The sequence below is a fragment of the Zingiber officinale genome, chromosome 1A (genome assembly GCF_018446385.1).
Source record: "Zingiber officinale cultivar Zhangliang chromosome 1A, Zo_v1.1, whole genome shotgun sequence".
NCBI classification, from domain to species: domain Eukaryota; kingdom Viridiplantae; phylum Streptophyta; class Magnoliopsida; order Zingiberales; family Zingiberaceae; genus Zingiber; species Zingiber officinale.
This window is the reverse complement of record NC_055987.1, coordinates 142,187,800-142,214,533: the sequence shown is the minus strand read 5'-3', so window position 1 is coordinate 142,214,533 and position 26,734 is coordinate 142,187,800. Positions and strand designations below refer to the sequence as shown.

The 26,734-nt window shown below is 37.0% G+C and overlaps 1 protein-coding gene across 2 annotated transcripts in view; it reads left to right on the top strand.

Moving 5' to 3' along the window:
• The first annotated feature begins 5,980 nt into the window (after positions 1 to 5,980).
• Positions 5,981 to 26,734, top strand: part of LOC122036659 (2-oxoglutarate-dependent dioxygenase AOP2-like) — an 82,987-nt gene continuing 62,233 nt past the window's right edge. Inside the window, exons 1-3 of one of the 2 annotated variants that reach the window (XM_042596067.1) lie at positions 5,981 to 6,483; positions 6,557 to 6,914; positions 13,690 to 13,827. In XM_042596067.1, the coding sequence (XP_042452001.1) occupies positions 6,035 to 6,483; positions 6,557 to 6,914; positions 13,690 to 13,785 (903 nt within the window). In that variant the 5' untranslated portion in view covers positions 5,981 to 6,034 and the 3' untranslated portion in view covers positions 13,786 to 13,827. Of the gene's footprint in view, positions 6,484 to 6,556; positions 6,915 to 13,689; positions 13,828 to 26,734 lie in introns of those variants that run through there. The other variant, XM_042596061.1, reaches the window with a different exon arrangement.

Below are 26,734 nucleotides of genomic sequence, written 5' to 3'. Positions count from 1 at the left end.
TCCTTGCGTAGAGGTTTGACTTCTTCTCCTGTTTTCTTTCTGCATTTAGTTTCCGCTGCGCTAACCCTAGTTTGTAGAAAGAAACGCGAGCAATTGGGGTCGGCTATTCACACCCCCCTCTCTAGCCGTACGACCGTCGATCCTAACAGAGATGACTAAAGTCTTCCCATCAAAACGAATCAAACTAAATCTAACTAAAATTAAGTTAAATCTAATTAAAGTTAAAGTAAATTTAATTAAAATTAAATTAAATTAAAATTAAAATTAAAATTAAAATTAAATTAAAATAAATTAAATTAAAATCAAATCAAATTAAAATTAAATTTTAAAAAACAATTTAAGTTAAAAATATGTTTTTTAAATATATATATAAAATAAAAAACTTTTTAAAAAACATTTTAAAAATTCTTTTAAAAATTATTTAATATTTTAAAAATTCTTTTAAAAATCATTTAAAAATATTTTAAAAATCCTTTTAATTTTTTTAAAAAAGTTATTTTAAAATCATTTAAAAATATTTTAAAAATCCTTTTAAAAATTCTTTTAAAAATTATTTAAAAATCATTTTAAATTTTTTTAAATTATTATTTAAAAATATTTTAAAAATCATTTAAAAATTCTTTAAAAATATTTTTAAAATACTTTTAAAAATTCTTTAAAATATTTTAAAAATTATTTAAAAATATTTTAAAAATCCTTTTAAAAAATTCTTTTAAAAATATTTTTAAAATCATTTTAAAAATTCTTTTAAAAATCATTTAAAAATATTTTAAAATCCTTTTAAAAATTATTTAAAAATTTTTTAAAAATCATTTTAAAAATTCTTTTAAAAATTATTTAAAATATTTTAAAAATCATTTTAAGAATTCTTTTAAAAATGATTTAAAAAATTCTTTTATAAATTATTTAAAAATAATTTAAAAATCCTTTTAAAAATATTTAAAAATATTTTTGAAATCCTTTTTTAAAAAATATATTTTTTAAAAAATTTATTTTAAAAATTTTTTAAAAAAAATTAAAAAAAAACTTTTAAAAAACTTTAAAATTGTTTTAAAAATTATTTTAAAAACCTTTAAAAATTGTTTTAAAAACTTTGAAAAATTATTTCCATTTTTTTTAAAAATGCTTTTAAAAAAAACTTTTAAAAATAATTTTAAAATACTTTAAAAAAACCTTAAAAAAAAACTTTCTTAAAAACTTTAAAAAAAAAAAAGTAAATTAAAATTTAAAATTTAAATCCTAAATTAACTTAAAAATGAAACATGAAACTTAAATTAACTTAAAATAAATATTTAAAACTTAAATTTGAATTTAAAATTAAGGCTTAATTTATAATTTAAAATTGAACTTGAAACTTGAACTTTATCTTGAAATTTAAAACTCCATTTAAAATTAAACTAGATTAAACTAATTTAATACTTAAATTTTAACAAATAATTAAAATGTGATTAAATAATTAATAAGTAAATAATTAAAATAAGAACTTCAAAGATTAACTGTACTATGATGTATGATGTAGTTAATTAGCCTTACATTAAAAAGTTAATTAAAAGTTAATTTAACTCAATCAATCTTAATTTCAACATTAATCAACATCTTAACTTTACTCTAATTAAATCATATTTAAAGATTAACTTAAATTAAACCTTAATATTATTTAACTTTGTTTAATAACTTTAATAAATTAATATTAATTCTAAACTTAGCTAATCCTAATTCAACGTAACTTAAGTAAATAACAACAAATAATAAATAAATAAATTGCAACTAATATTTTCAATCAATTAATATAAAATAAATTAATACCAAATTCAATCAAATAAGTCAAGTAAAATAAAAGTTAATTCATAAACCATTGAAAAAGATTAACTATTATTGAGTTAGTAACAAATTACTTACTTAGAATAATTAATTATTGATTAATTTCAATAATCTTATTTTAATCAACCAATTATACCAAATATAGAAATACTTATGTAAAAAATATACTTTATAAATATAAGTGTTACTAACCTTAAATCCCCTAAACACTTAGGTAGAAAAATGTGTTAAGATTTTGAACGTTAACATACCCAAACCTTAGTGTTAACTTAAGGGAGAGAGATAAATTAAGGGAGAGTAATAAATTATGGGAGTATCAAGTTCAGGGGCAGGATTAACTACTTTTATACTTATTTTGAAATTAGCTTTTGAAAAATATTTCCTTAAAAATATTTTAAAAACTAGGTTTTTTTGGAAATAGATTTTACTTAGTTTTGAAAATTGAATTTTACAAACTTAATGTTGAAAATTAATTTTATCCACTAAGTTAAAATTTGGATTTTTGCAAACTTAGCTTTATTAATCTCACTTTTGCGAAGATGATATATTTGAAAATTATGTTTAAAAGGTGTTTTAAATTTGTAAAGCTTATTTCAAAAATTAGGTTAATTTTGCAAATTGTATCTTTAAAAAATTATTCTAAAATTTACAAAGTTATCTTTCTAAAGGTATCTTTCTAAGTTAACTACGTTTTAAAACTTATTTGAAAATTATGTTTAAAAGGTGTTTTAAATTTGAAAAGCTTATTTAGAAAATTAGGTTAATTTTGCAAATTGTATCTTTAAAAAATTACTCTAAAATTTACAAAGTTACCTTTCTAAAAGTATCTGTCTAAGTTAACTACGTTTTAAAACTTAGCTATTTTTTGAAAAGCTAAAAGCTAAAGTAAAATGCTTTATGTTTTCTACCTTAGACTCCCCCAAGTCAATCTGACTTTAATTCTTTGACTTTTTTTACTTCCCTTATTTTTTTGTATTAATTTTTTTATGAATGTCAAAGGGAGAGGGTTAGGTGACTTAAGTTAGTTAAAAACAAATAAAAAGAATCAACGAAATATCAAACAAGACTAACTTAAAAACCTTATCATTGCTTGTTCACTTGCATATTTTTACTTACTTAATCCGAGTTGTCATTATATCAAAAAAGTGAAGATTGTTGGTGCGGTTAGCACTAACGGTTTAACTCAGTTTTGATGAATGACAAAATAGGTTAAGTTAGTTTCATATTGATCTAACACTTCTACGAAGTGTCTAGTAGAAGACCAGACAGGTTGACGGGCTGGCCTGACGTCTGATATGAAGTCCAGTTAGGTCGATGGGTCGACCGAATAGCTGACATGAAGTTCAGATGGGTTGACGGGCTGACCAGACGTTGGGCATAAAGTCCAGCTAGGTCAAAGGGCCGACCGGATAGTTGGCATGAAGTCCAGACGGATCGAAGGACTGACCGGACGTCTGGCAGGTAAGTTGAGGTAAGTCACTAGAGGGGAGTGACTGTGAGGACGCGTTCTCGGGAAGGGAACTTAAGTGTCGATCCAACTTAGAACCATTTCGGAACTCTAAGTTGAAATCTTGACTAGATTCCGGTCTCGAGGAGACGGAATCTAATTACTATTCTGTTTGATTATAAATTGTGCTAACACTCTATTTTGTAGGATATATAGTTTACATTTGCCTCAGACTAACGTTTTCTTGCAGGAAGGAGATTGCTGTAAAACAAGGGTCTGGGAGCCCGGAGGTAAATTTTATCTTCAAACGTGTGTCACCACGTGGAGCTTCAAGGTTGGCTGGGCTACGTCATACTCCAGGCGCCTAGAAGGGATCCGGGTGCCCCGAGCCTCCTATATAAGGAGGGTGAAACCTTGGAGCAAAGAACAACGAACAATAAGATCTTCCAACGATTGCTTTGCCGTGCTACGCTCCTGCGACGCTGCGAAACTCCTCCGACAACGCGCATCTTTCTTTTTTTTTATTTCTTATTGTGTCGGTAAATTTTTTATGCAATTGTACTTTCATCTGTAATATTTCAAATTGCTAGTGGATTACCCAACGAAAGCACTCAACGAGTGCGGGCCTTGGAGTAGGAGTCGACCAAGGCTCCGAACCAAGTAAAGTGCTTTTGTGTTAGCATTGTTGTTTTCGTGTTTATTCCACTGCGCACTCTCAATAAATTTTTTTAATCACTATTCACCCCCCTCTAGCGAATTCATGATCCAACAGTTTCTTCAATTAGACTAGACAAGCTATTTTCAGAATTTGAATTGCACGAACATACTAATGCACATTCGGTCAAAAAAGGTATTGCTTTGGTTACAGGTACGAGCAGAACATGAAAACAAAAAATCAAGCGCTAAACTGAACCTGAGCCTGAAGATGAATCAAACTCAGAAGACGACGATAAAATTACCGTCGAGCTCATGAACTGGTATGAAAAATGTACAAAAAAAGGTGACTCAATCAAACACGAAGGCCAAGTCCGAAGTTAATTGCTATGGCTCAAACAAGAAAGCACATATCAAGCCTGAATGTCCAAACCAGAAGCAAAGAAGAAGGAAGATCTTAAAAGACACGTGGTTTGAATCCTTAGAAGACTCCGACAAAGAACACGAGGAAGCAAGCTTCCTTGCTCTACCTGTACAAGCTTACATTGCCGAAACCATCCGAGTCTGAAACTAGAGTTGAATCAGAAACCGAGTCCATTTATGAAGGACCAAACAATACTATAGGTTCCCCGATTACTGGTGCTCAAGTAGATGATCTACATAATTTAATTTCATATTTATTAAGGAAGTTGGTCAAATCCAATATCAAGTTACTCTAAAAGAAGATAACAACCCTTAAGGAAGTGATTAACTTAAGTTCTTTGACTGAGCAAGCTCAAGATGGAACCTCAACACAAGTCTAACAACTTGAGGAAGAGAATTCTAATTTAAAAACTTAAGTCAAAGAACTCAAGGACACGTTGGAATGATTCTCCTTCGGTTCCAAGAATCTTGATATGATTCTTGGAAAACAAAAGCTATATACAACCGAATCGAACTTGGGTACAAGGCTAGACATCGATTCAAATCTTACTTGTCTTTAGTGAATCGATCAACTAACAACCTAGTCCAAGCATAGGTCCCCAAGTCTAACCTGACTAATCAAGTTGGACTTGATCAATATTGGAACCCCAGGAATCAAATTCACTACCTTAATAGACCTTATCGAGACTACGATCCATGGGAGCCAATAGAATGAACATAGTCTCGATCCATGGGAGCCAATAGAATGAACATCTTTATAAATAAACTTGATTGATGCTTAATTTACTATTTTTTTTCCTAATGCATGTTTAGATTAGGATAAATAAGGATTTATGCTTGATCAACACTTGTTTAGTTAGACCAAGGATTCTCAGAAAGAAAATTAAATATTTAATTTCTTTAAAAATTTTTGTTTAGAAGTAGTTGTTGTTCCAATATCCAAGAAGTTCTAGTGTCCCGCCATAACCTATAAGTCAATTATTAAAATGAATATTTAAGACTAACTGTTAAACTTTAATTTAACTCATATGTACATCAATCCTTAGATTTGAATCTAAATTGAAGATAAAATTAATCATCTTACAAAATAGATAAGATTACTTGATTGACAATCTAGAAAATTGTGAGATGAATTTAGGTTTTAATTAGTTAATTAAACCTTAAACCTAACTTAATATTTAAATCAAAGCAAATATAAATCTCAAAATTCAAATTCAAATTCAAATTTAATTATTTAAAATTTTAAATTTAAATTTTCTCATTCAAACTTAAATTATTAAATTTAAATTTAATTATTCAAAATTAAAATTTTAAATTAAAATTTTATTATTCAAACTTAAATTATCAAAATTAAATTTAAATATTTAAACTTAAAATTTTAAATTTAAATTTAATTATTTAAACTTAAATCATTAAAGTCAAATTTAATTTCACAAGCGATGGCACGTATTTCAAATCTCACTAAAGGACGACGTCATGCTTCCGGGTGGTTGTAGAAAGGACATAGAAATCACAAGCGATGGCACGCATTTCAAATCTCACTAAAGAAAAAGCTATCCAATAAATATCTAATTCATTTTTTAATTATTATTATTATTAATCATACATGATGCCATTGAACAAGACCGCGTTGGACTGGTGGAAAGTCCTTGGGTTGCCTGCTGATTATTCTTTTTCGTTTAGTGGTTAATGATTAAAGTAAAAGAAAGTCGAGATTGGAGATTTGGAATTGGGGGAAAGAGGAAGGCGACGATGGCATCCGAAGCAGCACCGGGGCAGCTTCCTAAGATCGATTTGTCCGGGATTGGCCTGGCGGATAGAGGATCACCCTCCTGGACCGCCGTCCGGAACCAGGTGATGCACGCCATGGTCACCGTTGGCTGCTTTGAGGCCGTGTACGACCGCGTCTCTCCTCATCTCCGCGACTCCCTCCTCCGCATGGTCTCCCAGGAGCTGTTCCCGCTGCCTCGCGAGGTCAAAATCAAGAATAGCTCTGCCAGGGTCTACGGCGGTTACATAGGTCAGATCCCGGGGCACGCCTACGAGAGCCTGGCCATCACGTTCACGTGCGCCAACGACGCCGCCAGCGTCGACAACTTCTTCAGCCTACTCTGGCCCGATGGCAACCCTCGTTTCAGGTATGTAATCTACTAACTCCTTTGATGTCTCCGATCGACCGATTAGTTTGGTAAATTGTTGCTTGCCTCGCAGCGAGACGACCCTCTCATTCGTGACTAAGCTGGTGGAACTGGAGGAGATGGTGAGGGGGATGGTGTGGGAGGGCTTGGGAGTGGCGAAGTACCAAGTGGAGCCATCGGAGTCCACTTTGTATTATATGATTCGTTTCGCCAAGTACGGGGAGGAAAAGGAAGGGGCGGAGGAAAATGGGGAGGAGGTTAAGCTGGCGGGATATGAGTCTCACCGGGACACGAACGCGTTCTCGGTGGTGTGTCAGTTGAACGAGGTGGATGCATTGGAGGTGGAGATTGGAGACAACGAAGAGGAATGGGTCTCAGCGAAGCCTACCTCACCGGCTTCCTTTTTCGTCTTAGCTGGCAATGCCATCCGGGTATCTTCTTCCTCTTCTCTGTTTTTCTTTTTTTCCTTTGGTTTCTTTGTTTAATTATTTCGTTGAAAAACTCAATCATGGAAAAATTGAAATGTTGTTGTTTACATTCACTTGAGCAATTTTATTTTAGAATTTGCTGCCACCCAAAGTCCATGAACGAGCATAATCTTCCTCATGTCTTGGCCATTTGCACTAATAGCTAGTAGCCATCTGTAATTTATCTCCTCTGTGTTGACCTAGGGACGGGTTGGCGGGGGCGCTGGGGGCGAGCGAATCGCCTTTTGCCACATGAATGAGCATGTCCTCCCGTACCTTGACCATTTGTACTAATAGCTAGTAGTCATTCATAATTTGTCTCTTCCGTATTAGTCTAGAGACGGATTGACAGAGACGCTGAGGGCGAGCAAATCATCTTTTACCATATGAATAAGAGAAGACTGTCCTGGGTACTTTTTAATTTATCCATACAAAATTTTTATGAAACTAGATTCGTCATCTTAAGATTAATTAGTTTGAAAGACTAAATACTTGTACCAACAACAAATTATCAGAGAAATCAAGGCGGAATTGGATTATACAGGTGCTCTGTTCATTCTATTCCCGGAGCTGCTTCTTTTCCATATGTTTGATTGTCTGTATTTGAAATAAATAATATCTCTAGCTCCGTAATTGTTCATCATTAAATTACACTCTAAACTACCACCACTATGTTGTGCACATTGAGTTGGCAATGAGCATTATCTCTGATCATGCCTGAGATTGTTGACGAACAAACTACCGGTGAATTGACATTGAGGTTCACCAAGTCGTCAATCTCTAAGGATAGTAAGGACTTGTGACGAGATCTGCTAGAGCTTGGAAAGAAGACATAAGGAGAGAATGACAGCCAAGGATGTTCCGTATCGGCCTCTTCACCACTTAAGTAAGTCTATGATAAGGAAAAATGGAAAAAAAAGATAGAGATGGGTACCTCCCTCTTGAGCTAGCAAGAGTGAGCGACCTTTTATAGAGTTGTAGTTGTACTTTCACAGTCTTCACGTGTTCTATGATTCATGCTTATGTTACCCATATTTTTTTAAATAAATAGCTACACTTCCAAGTCTTCCGGGCTAAATGCTATGTTTCACATGTTCTTCGAAGAAAAATAATTACGTTGTTCGTATCTTTAGTGAGGAATGACTCAATACCTTACCTGTCAGAAGTTGGATATTCGAGTCAGGTATGCGTTGGCAGTATGTTTTTGAGGTCACGTCTATTAATGTGATGTGGTCGAATCGTTATCCCAATTGTAATGATTACTGAGATTTGATTTATGAGCTTGATCGAACGGTTGAAAATCCATCCCATCATTTTGATTGCAGAGATTCAATGGTCAGAGTCGGGAGAGTGAAGGTATATTAGGTCCAAAAGAGATTTCGTTGCTTTCATCGAGTAATCCTTGCTTATGCGGCCGCCGCTTTTGTCTTCTTCGTCTTTGAGTGCTTCACGTCTAACCTTTCGATAAGTGACTATTCTTTGCCTTCACCCTCCACTTTGATCAACTATTGATTTCTAGCCCTAGGTTTCAACTTCTATTGCTCTGTATCGTACCTTTCGATGACTACAGAGTCATCTTCCATTACTTAGTATAGATCCATTAGATCTAATAAGGATGTTTTATAAGATGTCTGCCAACCACTGCATAGTCATTCCAAACAATAATGACGCTCTCGCTCACCCTTCACTCGGTTTTGTGACATTCTTTTGGGGTTACTTATTAAACGGGCTTCTCTTCTACATCTTAATTTTTTTTTTCTGCAGGGTCGTAGTATTTTCATATTCTTTTATCTCAACTTGGTCCAAACTCTTTTCGAATCCACACTAACATAGCCACCCTCTTTCGACTATACTGAATCCCCTTAACTTCCCGAGTCTTTCATTATTTTTTCTACCTAAAAAAAATAGAAGACGAAGTATTCTTCTTTTCCTCTAGAACTACGTTCAACTAAAGAAACTCCCTTCCTCTCACAAGGGATGGAAACTTGATTTTTCTTCATGAAGCCTCCAAGTCCCATGTCTTGGCCTACTCGATAGCAACTTAAGTTACCTACAACTCCTTCCTTGAAGAATTACCATTTAGAGTCGAGTGATTTTGTTCCATCCCAGAAATTCGATAGTAATTTGCTACTCGAGTAGGAGTTACTTCACAAATTTGGGTTGAACCTTATCCTGATTCCTCTCAAAGCTCTATTCGGTAAGACTTTTCACCTTCATAGGTTTTAATATCTAACTGAAGACTTGTCGACTCATGCAGTTGATGCCATGCTGAAGGCCTTTGTTAACAAAGTGGTGAAGATGACAGAAGTTGAATTAGAGGCGAGGGTTGTGACGATCATCAATTTGATCGTGGATGCAATTATGCCCGAGGAGAGGACATTACCTGCCCCTACCTTGGCTCCAACAAAGATCTTCCAAATGATAGCTACAAAATCGGTCCCTTTGGGCAAGTGGAGGATGCCCTTAAGAATAAGGAGGAAGAGGCGTTGTTCACTAATGACTCAAACTAGCCCGACCTCCCCATTGGTGGTCCTGACCCGAATTTCACCTATTGAGTCGGGAGGCTTCCAGTTCAGGCCAGTTCTTCACATCCACATTCGGGCTAAATTTCCCAGTTCGTCAAAATGATACTCCGGCATAGTCCCCTTACCTCAATGCAGGCAAAGACCCTGTCCTGACTACTTCATAGGCGCCCCAGGGATAAAAGGTTCCTAAAGAGTGCAAGATTGAGCTCACTCTCTTCAATCCTATAACAGGGGCATGGTCTGAAGCGAAGGAGGCAGTTGATAACCTATCCATTAAGGCCTTGGCTGATGCAATCGTGCTGGATGGAACCATGCATTTAGCTAAACTGGTATCATCGACCAATGATTTCCAGAGTTCTAGCAAAATCATCGAGCCATGCATGTCAAACTCAGTATGCAGAAACTTAGGAGAACATACAAGTAATGGCTAAGGATCATCAGAGACGGCAGAAGACACAAGCGAGCAAGAAGAATCACCGACTGACTTGGTGCATCCGAGGTATGAGAAGCTACAGAAGAGTACTCCGACGGAGTGCGAAGGACGTAAGGACGCAAGGGACAAGAAATCGGGAGGAATACTATTTGAGAAGAACAAAATCAAGTTGGGAACAACTAGAGAAGAAAATGGTCAACCCTTGACTATTCTAGGCACCTGGAACATTTTTAGGCGCTTGGACTCTAGGTACCTGGATATATTTCAGGAGCTTGGATTTAGTAGCCACGTCAGGACAGTATCCACGCCAACAGAATCTAAGCGCTTGGATCCATTTTAGGTGCTCAGAATGCCCAAAGTCATCTAGAGCCGTTGAGCAAACCTTTGCCTAGTGGATTGAGTTCAACGAGTCCAAGCGCCTAGAGTCCATCCATAAAGTGTCATGTCACCAAACATCACATCGACCACAAAGGCTATAAAAGGAGGATTGATATTTGAAGTTTATAACAACACACTTATTTAACTCTCTATATTCAGTTATTTACTTTTGTCAAGTGCTCAATTACTGTAAGGGGTTCCTCCACCTCCGACTTATGTTAGAATAAGGATATTTTCGTAGTGCTCTTCATAGTTTTGGACTAAAAACCTGAAGGTTGTAACCAAGTAATTTTTCGTGCCACTTTCTTTTATGTTGTGTTTATTTTACCATTAATGTGTGTGTCCTTGATGAATCATTAGCAAGAGAAAAAGATCAGTTTTAATTTAAAGGTCGCAATTTACCCCTCCCCTCTAGTGATCCAAACTGCTTTTGCCACACCAACAATTGATATCAAATTCAGACCGCTCAGAAGGACTAATTGCTGACTAAGCAACTAGATTGGGAGGAATGATTGGATCAAACATCCATCCATCTAAGTTCGAAGGAGAGTTCACAATATGGAAAAAGAAAATGAAGGGATTTTTTAAAACATATTTTGATATTATGCTTTGAATAAAATTTGGTTTTGAAGTACCTAGGAACAATGATGGTGAAGAAATTGAGGAACAAAGATGGATCAAAAAGCAACGAGACGAGTTCACAGGAATTGGTAAGTCTAAATCTCACCCGCTGAGCAAATTATCTGCATAGGAACTCAATCTGATTGGCGCCTACAACTCTGCCAAAGATCTTTGGGAGAAGTTCATGGAACTCTATGAAGAAACCTTGGAAGAAAAATTGGCAAAGCAAGATTTGCTTAGAAATCAAGTCAACAACCTTCGACTAGAAAAGAATGAGAAGGTAGCGTAATTACATGCAAAGTTAAAAGAGATCCTCACCTACATCAGCAACTTTGGAGAAGTAAATACAAATCGAGACATGCTCAGATCTGCACTCAATGCATTTCCAAAAACTCAAGAATGGGTATCAATAGTAGACTCCTACTATATTTCAAAAAATCTCTAGGTATGTAGTTTAGAAGAATTCTTTTCAACTATGGAATTACACGAATCTAGATGTGTAGCTATGAAAGAAACAGGAACGGCGAACCACGACATCGCTCTACAAGCCAAGAAGGGCAACTCGGAATCAGTCACATCTTTGGGCATCAATGAAGAAGCTTATCTGGTAAGGAAGATGAAGAAGATTTTTAAATATAACAAATTTGATTAGAAACAATCTTCAAGATTGTCAAGAAGGAAAGAGAAAAGGAAGGTAAGATGCTTCAATTGTGATGAATAAGATCACATCAAAGACAATTGCTCCAAACTCAAGAAGAACAAAGGAAAAGGTAAGGAAAAGAAGCCTACACAAGACAAATACAAGAATCTAAAAGCAACTTGGAATAACTCCTTAGAAGATTCGGAGTTAGAATAAATAGCGGGGCTTGCAATGATGGTGACTCATCAGAATGAAGGGTACAACTCATTTGGAGAGAGCAATAGTGTAGGGGGAACCTCAACCGACAAATTTAGAATGATAAGTGAGGTACGTAATCTATTCTCAGATCAACTTTTATGAGACAATAAAAATATTTTTTAGTTCCTTATGCAAAGTTAGAAATAAGTGCATAAAATTGAAAAATGTCAAATTAGACATAGAAAATAAGTTGGACAATTCTTGCACAAAAGGAGATTTTAAAAACCTTAAAAATAAAAATACAAAATTAAGGAAACAAGTAGAAACCCTTAAAACAAATTTAGAAAAGAACCAAAAGAATAAAATTTGAAAAAGAGGGACTAAAACTTAATTTTCAAATGCTAGTTGCCAATAAGAAAAGTATCAAAATATTGGATCTTGCAGAAATATTTGATAAATCTAGTAGGTAAGAGTTTATTATACGTACCTAAAACTATTTTAATCATTTAGGAAATTTTTTGATCAACTAAGGAAATTTTAATTCTTAAATATGGCTGATTTGATATACACGAATTAATTAATTTTTTTAGATAAATTGTACGAAATTTTTTATGACAATTATTTTTCTATAAAAATATGACATGTTTCCTAACATTATTTAAAATTTTAGAATTTTTGGACATGTTAATTTTTTTTAATAATTGTTCAAAGAAAATATTAAAAATTGAGAAAAAAATCAATTAAAATAAATTTTTAGTGAAAAGTATTTTTCTATGATAGAAAATATTTTGGACTACAACTGGTAAAAAATTTAGATTTTTTTTGACAATTAAATATTTTTTAATATGATCGGAGGTATAAAAAGTTAGAAGGAAAAATACATAACTCTAGGGAGAGTTTTTAATATTTATTGACTTGCTACTTTGAAAATATATATTGTATTTTATTTATTTTTTTCTCTAAGCTAATCTATGTTGATTTACAATAAAAATAGAGAGATTGTAAGCCCCAAGTAGTTTAGCCATATTTCTAATGCGAGTTTAAACACATATTAAGTTTAAGTTCGACCTTATGGATATAATATGTATGTCTAAGTGTGCAGAGAGTTAGGAGGACATATAAGGACCCAATGACTAAGGATCATCGAAGATGGCAGAAGATGCATGCAAGCAAGAAGGAAAATACTGGAAAGGAGCCGACAGACTTGATGCATCTGAGATATGAGGAGTTACAAAAGTGTACTTCAGTGGAGCATGTAGGACATAAGGTTGCATCCGTGGGACGAGAAGCTGGGAAGAAGACTATTCGAGAAGAATGGAATCAAGTTGGAGACGACTAGATAAGAAAATGGTCAACTCTACAAGTTGACCATTCTAGCACCTAGAGCGTTTCCAAGCGCTCGGACTCTAGGCGTCTAAATCTATTCTAAGCGCTTGGATTGAGTGGTCACATCAACAGGCGTCGTTACCAAAATAGATTAGGACGATGTCTACCTTAGCAGAATTTAAGCGTCGGGATCCCTTCTAGACACCTGGTATGCCTGAAGTTATCCAGATCCATTGAGCGGTCCGTTGCTAAGTGGATTGAGTTCGACAAGTCTAGATGCCTGGAAAGTTCCACGTCAGCAAACACTCACATCGGTCATGAAGGTTATAAAAGGAGGGTTGATGTTCAAAGTTTATAATCAGCACACTCATTTAACTTTGTATTTAGTTCTTTACTTTCGCTAGTGCTCAATTGCTGTAAGGGATTTCTCCGCCTTCGACTTGTGTTCAAAGAAGGAGATTTTCGTAGTGCTCTTCATAGTCTCGGACTATCAACCTGAGAGTTGTAACCAAGTAATTCTTCGTGCTTCTTCTCTTTTATGTTGTGCTTATTTTACTATTAATATGTGTGTCCTAGTTGAATCATTAGCAAGAGAAAAAAATCAGTTTTAATTTGCAGGTCACAATTCACTCCTCTTCTTTAATGAGACAAGCAGCTTCCGCCACACCAACACTCTCCTCAGCGCAAATGGAGATTGATCAAGGATATCAGTAGCCACCCTGACAGCAGAGAAACGCATGGCGCATTTTGACTTGGACAAGGTGAAGAGGGAGGTAGAGGCTTTGGAAGTCCAAAATAAAAAACTGAAGTTAGGGAGGAGGAAATGGAGAAAGGCTCTGGACAAGTTAAAGGTTGAGTTTGAAGCACACAAAATTGAGTTGGATGCAGCTAAGGCTGAGTTGAAGGTGAGCAAAACCAAATTTAGGCTTCTAAAGGTGGAACTGGGAGCCACGAGCCGAAACAGAGGCAAACAAACTTGTGGTTGAGGCTTGGTAGACTGAGTTACAGTCCACCCGAGCTGAGGTGGAGGCGACTAAAGCTGAATTGGAGGCCTTGGGATCCTCAAAGTTGGAGGCTCAAAGGGGTAGTTAAAGAATAAAGAGGTGGAACTTTAGGAGAATCAAGCCGGGGAGGGTGAGTGCTAAGAGATCAAGAAGAAGGCTTTCCTTCGCTCGTCAAAATTTTACGATTTGCTTGACACTCGGATGGTCAAAATGGTCCAGTATGGCATGGAGGGTACAATGAATCAACTGAGAGAGACGGGGAGCCTTCCAGTTGATGTGCCTCCTCCCATCATCAGTTTGGCTAGAGTCTCAGAAGGCATCCGAGAAGAAGACATGGCGGACTTTGCGTAATATCTTCTTTTTATTTTGGTGATTCCAAATGGTTATAATTAATTTCTTGAGGTGCAATGAAAAGCCATGGAAATTTTTGTTGTCCATCCTTTGACTTCTTGATATCATAATGAAAAGATCCGTTTGGCGCCAATGGAGGAGTCAAAGTAACATTTCCGTTTAAGTTCATAAGAAATCCGGTTGAGGAATTGACAAGGAGAATCCAAGCCTTACGTGCTCAATCATGATTGAGGGGGAGAGGTTGTTGCTACCGAGCCTTTGACCTCTCCGCTGATTAGGTTCGAGTCGGGTGAGTTTGGGCCTAAAAATGGACATTCGCAGATGGAGATATAACACACGCTCGACCCTTATACGAATGGTAAGTTAATATCGTCGCCTTTGATCTTGACCCTAACTATATCCAAGTCGAGGGAGTTTGTGCCCAGAAATAGACATTTGCCGATGGAGATATAATATGCACTCGACGTTTATACGAAGGGGAGGTTAATATCGTTGCATTTGATATCAATCTCGATTATATCTGTTGGAGTGTATACTAAAAGTCTAGCTTTTGTAAATATTTATTTTTGAAATAAGAGAATCACATTGGTCAATATCTACATTTATTTGTTAAATGTAATTGTTCAATTAATTTATATAGTAGATAACATGGAGTGCGGTGTCACACTCAGAAGATCATGTTGTCGGTTCTCTATAAATTATAAACAGTTGCTCACGACTAAGATGGAAAGGAACAAACCATCAGAATAGTCGTAGTGTAATTAAGTATTAGTTTATCTTGATTAATAAATTACACTGGTACACTTTAAGTGTATTGAATAGGACCATTTTACATAAGTTCTTTTTGTACTGACTTAATAAAAGAACTAGACCTTAGTTATTATGGAAGTGTATGCTCTTCATCCTAATATAATAACAAGCACATATATTTAATGTTTATTTCTTTGACTTATCAAATGGTGAGGTTTAGCTTCATAAATCAATATGCCCGATAAATTGGGAAATGATATTACGTATAATGTGTGTTGTTGATTATAGAAGGAATATGTGTCCTAGTTATCTAGGTTGAAAATGTCCCCAAGAGGAGCTCATAAGGATTGCCATGTTAAACCTTGCAGGTGGACTTAGTCCGACATGACAATGAAGTTGAGTGGTACTACTCTTGGAGCTAGATATTAATTAAGTGAGTTGTCAGTAACTTATTTAATTAGTGGACATTTGTTATCTTAAACACAGGGAGATTAACACACTCATGATAAGAAGGAGCCCATAATGTAATTTGGGATTGGTGCGGTAGTACGATAATAACTCTCTAGTGGAATGAGTTATTATCGATGAACTTGAGTTGTGTGTTCGGGGCGAACACGGGATACTCAAGCTCATCGGAAGGCCAAAACAAATTTCTCCTCTAGGTCCCTATCGTAGTCTCATTATAACCTCAAGTCCATCCAAATGTAAGGCTCTTCTTGGTGTCCAAGAAGTGGGCCGTCCCAATGCTTGGTGACCAAGCAAGGGCCGACCACATCCTCTTCTATAGGGGTCGACCCTTTGCTTGGTGACCAAGCATGAAGGGGCCGACCACAATAAATCAAAAAGAGAGGGTTGTTTTGAATTTTTAAAATCTTTTCTTTGTAGAAAACTATAAGTTTTAAAAGAGAGATTTTAATTTTTAAAACTTTCCTTATTTGAATTAGGCCACATGTATTAATAGAGAGTTTTAAAAGTTTTAAAACTTTCCTTTTTTAACCATCCTCATGGTTTAAGAAAAAAAGGAAGATAAGTTTTAAAATTAAAATTTTCTATCATCATGTTAAAAAAGGAAATTTTATAAGAGAAGTTTTAAATTTTAAAACATGATTTTAATTTTTAGAACTTTCCTTTTTTAACTCCTACTTTAGGAAAGAGAGCTTGTAAATTTTATAAGAGGATTTCTTCTTGTAAAATTTTAAAAAATATATTTCCTTTTTCCTTGATGAGGTGGCCGACCACCTTGCTTGGTGCCCAAGCAAGGGGCCGACCATAATTAAAAATAAAAAATCATCACAAAAATTAATGTTGGTGATTGATTCAATCAAGAGGAAAGAAAAGGAAAAATAAAAAGGGAAAAGGAAAAATTAGAGGATGATTTTATTTTTTGTAAAAAGTTTTTCCTTATTTACCTTGGGCAAGTAATATAAAAGAAGGGGTAAGGGGGCTTCATGAGACACAAGTCACACAAATCTTATTCTTTTGCTTGGAGATCTCAAGTAGTCGACCCCTCTCTCCCTTCTCTTTTCCCTTTTGCTCTGTTCTCTTTGGTGGTGGTGGTGGCCGGATTTTAGAAGAAGAGGAGGAAACTTTTGGGTGGTGTTCATCTTAGAGGATCGTCGCCCACACGACGTCCAAGGCGATGTGAGGAATACGGCAGAAGATCTTGAGGTCATTAGCTTACAAAGAGAAGGTATAACTAGTAGTTTTCTTTCGCATCATACTAGTTATTTTTCTTTGTATGAATTCTAAATACAAGAGGCAATTAGATCTAGTATTTTGAATTTATTTTTCGAGTTTGTGTTTTCTTCTTTTTCGAATTTGTGATTCGATTGTTCTTTTTGGTTAACCTAGAGTTATTTAAGAAAATTAAATATTAGCTTTCCTTAAAAGGCTTTGCCTAGGCGGTGGTGGTTACTCCCATATCCAAGAAGGTTATGTGCCTCGCCATGCAGTCCTGGAAGCTAATTTAGGAAATTAATATTTAATGGAATTAATAACTTAGGTAGATTTGAATCAATAGTGTTAAATTCCGCTTGCGATTCAAATCTAAACCATTAAGAACAGATAGTTAAATTTGGAATGAATGATGTTAAGTTCCGTCTGCGATTCCTAATTTAACTTCTAAAGAACACAATAGGTTATTTAAGGAAAGGTTCGACACTTGTACAAAAAATTTTTATGTACGTTTTCCTAGGACTATTTGAGTCGGGGAAGTTTGGACCCCAAAATAGATATTTACTGATAGATATACGATATGCGCTCGACCCTTGTACAAAGGGAATGTTGATATTGTCGTCTTTGATATACCCCGACTATGTTAAAGTCGGGGGAGTTTGTGCTGAGAAACAGATATTTACTGATGGGGATACGATATGCATTCGACCCTTGTACGAAGGGGAGGTTGGTATCATCGCCTTTGATCTCGACTCTGACTATGTTCGAGTCGAGGGAGTTTCAACCTAAAAAAAATATTTGTCAATGGAGATACAATATACGCTTGACCCTTATGTGAAGGGGTGGTTGATATTGTCACCTTTGTTCTCAACTCCGACTATGTCTGAGTTGGGAGAGTTTTGACCCAGAAACAAACATTGCCGATGGAGATACAATATGCATTTGACCCTTGTACGAAGGGAAGATTGATATTGTTGCTTTTGATCTCAACCCTGGCTATGTCTAAGTCGGGCGATTGGGAGAAAGACCATGAATATACCAGGAGTTCTTTTTCATTGATAAATAAGAAAGATACAAAACTTTGATAGTGTGTGAAGGATAAATGAGGGATACGTGAACTTTTTAGGAACAATATGGGTTCAAGTGTGTGCTCTATGGTTGATCGAGCTCCTTGTTGTTCAAATCTTACAGTTAGAATGCCCCTGAACTTAGCTTGTAGATGACCTAAAACGGTCCTCTCCATTGTGGATCTAGCTTGTTGGCATCTCCAACAGACTTGACATTCTTCCAAACCAAGTCCCCCACTTGGAAAGTGCGAGGAATGACTCGCATGTTATAGTTTTGGCACATCCTCTATCGAGCAACTGCTTTTTCCCAAGTCTTAGTGATCAAGTCGAGGTCAAGGATCGCTGGTCGGAGTTGTTTTGACCATAGGTGCTTCTCCGAGTAAACTGTTCACTAATTTCCACAAGGATAATCGCTTCTCTATCGTAAATAAGGTGAAAGGGAGTCCTCCCCGTGCTTTCCTGATGAGTGGTTCGGTAAGCGCAGAGGATGTTCGTCAATTCATCCATCCAGCTACCTTTAACATGATCTAGTTTAATTTTAGGCACTCAGACTATCTCTCAATTAATAATGTCCGTCTACTCATTGCTTTGTATGCAGGCCATCGAGGTAAAAGTTTGTTGAATACTGAAGCCTTCACATCATTCCCTAAGTTTGCAGTCCTAAAATTGTCAATCGTTGATAGAGATGATCCTGTGAGGCAGACCTTGTCGGTAGACAATATTCTGCCATAGGAATTTCTTGACGACATCTTCTGTTATCCGGGCTAAGGCTTTGACCTCAACCCATTTGGAGAAGTAGCCCACTACATAAAAAGAAATTTCTTCTGTTGAGGCCTAATTGGGAAGAAACTTACAATATTCATACCCTACTAATCGAAAGGGTAGGAGACAGTGGAGGTCTTCAGGAACTCAGTCGGGTGATAATAGAGGTGCTGATGTTTCTGACAATGAATACAAGCGGCGATAAATCAGGTTGTCTCCTCTTGCATAGTCGGTCAAAAATACTCCGCCAACCATGCCTTTTGAGCGAGTGTCCACCCCCAATATAGTTTCCATAAATACCCTCATGAATTTTTCTCATGACATGATCTGCTTCATCAGAACCAAGACATTTGAGGAGGGGGCGTGAGAAGGCTCACCGATATAACTGATCCCCGATTAGAGTGAATTCAGGAGCTCTGCTCTTGAGTAGTTAGGCTTGCTCCGGATCAGTAGGCAAAGTTTCCTGCTAGAGGAAAGTAGTGAGAGGGGTCCTCCAATCAGTAGACTTATTTTTGCTTGGTACTTGATCGATTTGAAGAATCCGTTGATTATTATTGATTTGAAAGCTTCCTTTTAGCTGATGAACATCCAATTGAGAGTCTGAGTGGATGACAACACGGGAAGCCTTGACTCACTTTGCTGCTTGGAGTCCTATGAGTAAAGCCTTATACTCAGTTTCATTATTGGGTGCTCGGACAAAGAGTTATGGCATGTCTTCCCAAGAGGATATTAATAATATTTTGACATTGTTGTCTTACAGAGTAGCCGATCCATTCATATAAAATTTCCATGTTCCTTCAACTTCCTAGTCGAGAACTTTAGTTAGGAAATCATTAGGGCTTGGGCTTTGATAGCAGTTCACGACTGATACTTAATATCATATTCGTTCAGTTCGATGATCCATTTGATCAATCTCCCTGAGGATTTTAGGTTTATTAGCACTTGGTCCATGGTGCAGACTATGATTAGGTGAGACGAAAGATACGACCTCAGTCGTCGAGTGGTGAAGGCCAATCTCAGAGCCAATATCTCCAAAGTGGTGTACTTGCTCTGGGCATCTTTCAACAAGTGACTTGAAAAATAGATGGGGGTGTTCTAGATTATCCTCATGGCATAGCAAAGTCGTGGTGACCGCTCCCTCGGTTGTCGACATGTACATCCATAACCTTTTGCCTGCTATTGGCTTGGAGAGGAGCGGTAAATGGGATAGATATTCCTGTTGGGGCAATTTCCTTATGTCAAGGTTGATCAGTTTGACTAAGCTTGAGTTGAGTCAAGCTTGAGTCAGGATTTGAGTTTTGATGTTTGACAATATAAGGAGATTGCTGGAGTAATCGTTCGGTTATGGAGATGGTCAAAGGGTTGACCAGGTTGATGAGAATACAAGTCAAGTAGGTCAAGGTTGACAGGAGACTTGACTGGGAAAGTCCTAACTGGATGTTAGGTATTTGGAAAGTCCTGGTGAGGAGCCAAGAAACGGGAAAGTCCTAGTGAGGAGCTAGGCAAGAGAAAGTCCTGGTGAGGAGTTATGCAAGTAGAAAGTCCTGGTGAGGAGCCATGCAGTTGGAAAGTCCAAGTGTGATCTTGGCAAAGGGTGTAAGTCCAAGCATGTGGTCTTGGCAAGGTAAGTCCTGGTATGACTTGGCAAGGAAGACCCGACAACTAGGATGAGGCCGAAGGAAGCTCCTGAAGGCAAGGTGTGAAGAATGGGGAGATATCTGAGAGACGCAAGGCTGATGGAGGAGGCTAGAAGGCTAGTTCGAGGTTGGTCGGGTGTGGGTCCAAATGTTAGGCATGGAGACCCAACAGGTCACGGTTGATCGGAAGTTGGGTTTGAGACTTTAGACTTGAGTTTGAGTCAAGTTCAGAGTGTTCAATCGACCGGGCGATCGATTGAATAGGGTCAAAATCGATCGGTCGATCGATTTGGGCTGTGCTGTGATTGTGGGAAGGCCCAATCGATCGGCCGATCAATTGAGATATGAAATCGCGAGCACAGAGGCTTTCTCAATCGATCGGGCGATCGAGGCAGCAGAAGCTCTCACGCGGATGCGAGAGCACAAAAAGGTTCTGAATCGATCGGGCGATCGATTCAGGAAGTCCTAATCGATCGGTCGATCGATTGGGAAGTGACTGTTGTGCAAGATGCAGGTGATGGACGGCTGCGATGGAGCGGTATTGACGTGACAATCGATTGAGGATGAATTCGATCGATTGGGAGCACTGTTTAAAGCCTAGGCGGAGCATTTTCTTCGCTAGAACTTTGCGTTCTTTCCTGCGATTCCTCTCCGATTCTCACAGCGATTTCTCCAGATTCTCATAGCTAGTTCTTGAAGGCTCTTGGGTTGCATTCCCAAGGTTCAAGAGGCTACTACAAGCAACAAGTAAGCTAGAGGAAGAGTGTATTCTTTTGTATTTGCCTTTCTTCTTCTTGTGGAAGTGTTGTGTTGTAGTGTGAGTTTGTACGAGGTTTCTCCGCCTTCGGCTGCGACCGAGAAGGAGTTGTTCTTAGTGGAGATAGCGTGTCGTGTGTGGATCCTTGGATTAGTCACCTCTTCTTGAGGTGGATACTAAGTAAACCCTAGGTGTTAACATTATGAGTGTTTGTCTTCGAGTATTTCGCTGCACAACAACAAGACAAAGCAAACCGACGTAAGCGCGACGAAACGCTATTCACCCTCCCTCTAGCGGGCACATCAGTCCTAACAATTGGTATCAGAGCAAGGTCGTTCTTCTACGGACTAATCGTCAAGAGAGCAAGAAGCTAGAGGAAGAAGAAGATGGAGATTGAAGGATGACTCGGATGGGATATTCGAATTCCATCTCCGTACGACAAAGAAGACTTCAATTATTAGAGGACGAGGTTGGAAACTTGGTTCCAAATGGATTGAAATCAATGGATTGCTTTGGAAGATCCATTTGAGCCTCCAAAGGACAAAAAGGGGAAGTGCCTCCAACCTCGACATTGGATCGAGGAACAACGGAAGCAAGCGGAGGCGGATAAGGAGGTAACAAAAATCTTGTTAAATTTATTACTTTCTAATATCATTGTGAGTGTAGGTGAATGCACAAGTGCATGTGATCTTTGGAAGAATATCATTGCCTATCATGAAGATCCGTCACAATTCCAAGGAGTAGAGGAGTCCAAGGAGAAGGACTCATTGATCCAAGAAGAGAAAGACCAATCCGATGTTGACATAAGGTCAACATTCGAGGAGAAGAAGGAAGAGGAGGAGAAGGAAGAAGATGAGAGATCTTCTACATCTTCAAGAGAGGAAGAGGTGGAAGTATCCACATCCTCAAGAGTTGAAGAGGTGGAAGCACCCACACCCTCAAGAGGAGAAGAAGAAGAAGAAGAAGATGATGCAACCTCCACAATGCAAGATAAATCAAATGGAAGATCAAGTGTCACCCCTACAAGCAAAGGTATAGAAATTTTGATTGTAAATAATAAAAATCATATCATTTGCTTTGAGTGTAGGGAACATAGACACTATAAGAGCAAGTGTCCAAAATTGACCAAGAAGAAGAGCCAAGTAGTACCCAAGGGCAAGGAGAAGCCCAAGGAGACAATCCCCACAATAAAGAAGAGTAAAGAACACATTGTATGTTTCTTGTGCAACCAAAATGGACATTATCGAAGCCAATGTCCAAAGGGGAAGATGTTGGTGCGGGAAGCATCCGACGATCGAACCTGAGTTTTGATAATGACAAAGGATTCAAAGTTAAGGGTTGTTATTATCTAACATATTGAATGAGTGTTTCAGGAAAGTCCTAATTGCGGTTAGGCAGGTGAAAACCCTAGGGGTGGTAACCCTAGGTCCTAGGGGGCGGTAACCCTAGGTGGAGAAAAATCCTAGCTACGGTTAGGCAAAGGGAAAACCCTAGGGGGCGGTAACCCTAGGTCATAGGGGGTGGTAACCCTATGCGGAAAGTCTTGGCAGGTCGATGACTTTAGGCAAAAGTCCTAAGGGGTGGTAACCCTAGGTGGAAATTCCTGGTGTTGCGAACCAGGTGAAAGACTGGACTAGCCGGAAAGCGGATGTCTAGTAGAAAGTCCGGAAGCGTCGAGTGCTGAGCAAAAGTCCAGTCGATCTGGAGGATCACACTAGCAACAGGTAAATCTCCTGAGTGGAGTAGGTGAGGACGCGTTCTCCGTAGAGGGAACAGTAGGCGTCGGGTCGACCTAGGGTTTTCGGACGAAAATCCGAAGTCAGACCCGGACAGTCCGGAGACTGTCATAATATTCTTTATCATATTCATACTGTTGCTTTATGCTAACTTTGTGTTGCAGGATATTGTTTGGGACTAACATGCCTTGCAGGTACAAAATAATGATGTTTTCCATCAGATGAACAGTGTCCGAGGCGCCTCCATGGAGCTTGGAGGCGCCTCGGGTGCAAAAGCTGACCTGGCCACGAAACAGGCCTGAAGGCGCCTCGGTTGGCTATGGAGGCGCCTTGGAAGGCACCTTGGAAGGCGCCTTGAAGACCTATGAAGGCGCCTTCAAGGTGATAAGCGCAGAATGATCAGCGCTCATCTACACGTGTTGGAGTGTATACTGAAAGCCTAAGCTTTGTAAACATTCATTATGAATAAAGAATCACATTTGGTCAAATTGTCTACATTTAGTTGTAGTTGTTCAATTAATTTATACGGTAGATAACATAGTATGTGGTGTCACATGCAGAAGATGATGTTATCGGTACCTTATAAATTATAAATAGTAGCTCACGACTAAAATGGAAAGGAACAAACCATTAGAAGGTCGTAGTGTAATTAGGTATCAGTTTATCTTGACTGTATAATTACACTAGTACACTTAGAGTGTATTGAGTAGGACCATTTGAGGTCGTTTCTTTTATACTGACTTTATAAAGAAACAAAGACCTCGTTTATTATGGAAGTGTGTGCTCTTAATCCTGATATAATAACAAGCACATATATTTGATATTTATTTCTTTAATTTATCAATGGGTGAGATTTAGTTCGATGAATCAATAAGCCCGATAAGTTGGGAAATGGTATCACTTATAGTGTGTGTTGTTGATTATAGAAGGAAACTGTGTCCTAGAGATACTAGTTTGATAATGTCCCCAAGAGGAGCTCATAAGGATTGTCATGTTAAACCCTGCAGGTGGATTTAGTCCGACATGACGATAAGGTTGAGTGGTACTACTCTTGGACTTAGATATTAATTAAATGAGTTGTCAGTAACTCACTTAATTAGTGGACATTCGATATCTTAAACACAGGGAGACTAACACACTCATAATAAGAAGGAGCCCAAAAATGTAATTTGGGATTGGTGCGGTAGTTCAATGATAGTTCTCTAGTGGAATGAATTATCATTGATAAAATTAAGTTGTGTGTTCGGGGCGAACACGGGATTATTAATTTTATCGGGAGACCAAAGCCAATTCCTCCTCTCGGTCCCTATCATAGCCTCTTAGTTATAGAGTTCTATACCCACCTATACCCACCTTCTATACCCACCCAATAGGGGCCGGCCAAGCTAGCTTGGGAAATAAGCTAGGGCCGGCCTAGGTATAAGATTGGGTGGCCGGCCCTAGCTTGAACCCAAGCTAGTAGGGCCGGCCAAAATAAATTAAAAAGAATTTTAATTTTAATTTTTATTATGTGGAAGAAATAATTTATTAAAGAGAATTTAAATTAAATTATCTCTCTTGTAAAATTTACAAAAGATTAAAGAAAGAGATTAGATCTCTTTCCTTATTTATAGATTGGTGAGATATTTTATTTTCTCTTTAAAAATTATTCACATGTTGTAAAATTAAAATTATAGAAATTTCTTTTATTAACCATGTAGAGATTTTTAAAGAGAAATTTTAATTTTAAAATTTCGGAAACAAATTAGGAAGTTTTAATTGTTGGAAACTTGTCCAATTTGTTCTCCAATGATGTGGTCGGCAATGTAGATTTAATTGGGAAATTTTATTTTATTTTTCTCAATTAAATCATGTCGAAATTGAGGAAATTTTATTGTAATTAAATTTCCTAATTTACTAGGCTAAGGAATATAAAAGAAGGGTGAGGTGCCTTCATAAAACACAACATCTATTATTTCTCTCCTCTTTTGTTCCTTGGTGTGGCCCATCCTCTCCTCTCTTCCTCTTGTGGTGGAACCTCTCTCTCTCCCTTGGAGCTCTTGTGGTGGCGGATACTACTTAGAGAAGAAGAAGAAGGAGAAAACTAGCATCTCTTGGAGCTTGGTTAGTATTTTGGTTTTCTTCTTGGTGAAGTTTTCCTTTGTGGCGAACTTTGCTTGGAGGAGAAGAAGGTGGTTGGTGGTTTCTCATCTCGGTGATCGTTGCCCACACAACGTCCAGGGTTAGAAGAGGAATACTAGAAGATCAAGAGGTTTTTCTACAAGGTATAACTAGTAATTTTATTTCCGCATCATGCTAGTTATTTATGGAAATAATACCAAATACAAGAGGCTTACGTTCTAGAATTTCGAATATGTTTTTCGACATCTTGTGTTCTTTTGTTTTCTTTTCTTTGTGATTTGATTGTTCTCTTTGGTTAACCTAAAGTTATTTTAGGAAATTAAATATTAGCTTTCTATAAAGGTTTTGTCTAGTCGGTGGTGGTTGCTCCCGTATCCAAGAAGGCCATGTGCCTCGCCACGTCGATCGGAACCAATTATGGAAATTAATATTTAATGGAATTAATAACCTAAGGAGACTTGGGTCGAGCGTGTAAAGTTCCGTAGGAGATCCAAGTCAAAACCTAAAGAAAAATAGATTAAGTTTTGGATCAAGCGTGTTCAGCATGCGATCCAAATTTAATTTAAAAGAACACATGGTAGCTAGGAAAGGTTCGGATCTTGTACAAAAATTTTTATGCAGTGGAACCTATAGGTTTTGAGTAGCAACCAACAATTGGTATCGAGCTATGGTTTTGCCTCTGTGTATTTGGTATTTCGTTTAATTATGCACATATAATACATAATTTAGGCAGTTAATAGTAGGATGTGCTAACTTTGTGGATGCGGGATCCAATTATTATGGCTTTTAGTTATTATGTGTGTGATTGGACCCTTGGACATGTCAAGAGCATTTATCTGTGTGTGCATTATAACAGGAGCTGTATTTAGCTTTATTAGGATTTTATTTTGATCTAGATACATATATTCCTTTTATGAAATATAGGATCAAAATGTAAAATTCTATTTATGTCATGGATCGAATCTTGCAAGCGTGGAACCTTCTAAGGACGAGAGCAGTGGAACTAGGAGCAAGATGGATCGACAGCAGATCGATGGCGGTGGCCAAATATGGCAGGCAACTTGGGATGACAACACACGGAGGACAATTAGTGATAAAAGGCATAATAGTTAAAATTAAAATTTCTATTTATTGCTTTTATATTATCTTGTGTGTGCATGTTAGTTTACAAGTTTTAGTAGGTTAGCATAGTTAAAATTCCTCGTTTATAAATAACTAAGTGGGAGAGGATTTTTAAATAAATCCCATGGTCTCCATTCTTGGTTTGTAAGTGATGCAAACAAGCTTGCGCGTTGGCTCGAGTGCCTTCCTCCATGCGGATGAGCTTGTTTGTGGATCACTAGAGCAGGACTTCCATTTTGGATGACTATAGGAAGTTAATTAAGAGTGTGATCTTCCCCAACGGAAGGAGCATAATCTTATTAATGAACTTAGTGTCAAGTAATGGTTTACACTTAGACACATCTAATAGAATCCTCCCCATCGGTGCTATTATTTGTGTGACCAAAAGACACCAACTATTAATTTTATTTGTCAAAAGTTAGGTTGACAAGATAATAAAATTAATGGGATAAAACCCTCCTTTTACAAATGTTGAATTTGTATCGTCCACACTAACGTGGCATATAAAATTCACGGTGTTTTGAGGTGTTGGTTAATTTAAAATAGTATTGTTTGAGGAATCAATATTATTCTAAATTTAGAGTTCGACCAAAAGTTATTTGTGATTCTTAGGATGTCTTTCAACCCATTGTCCATCATACTGAAAAACTTACTGGACCAAACTACATGATTGGAAAAGAAA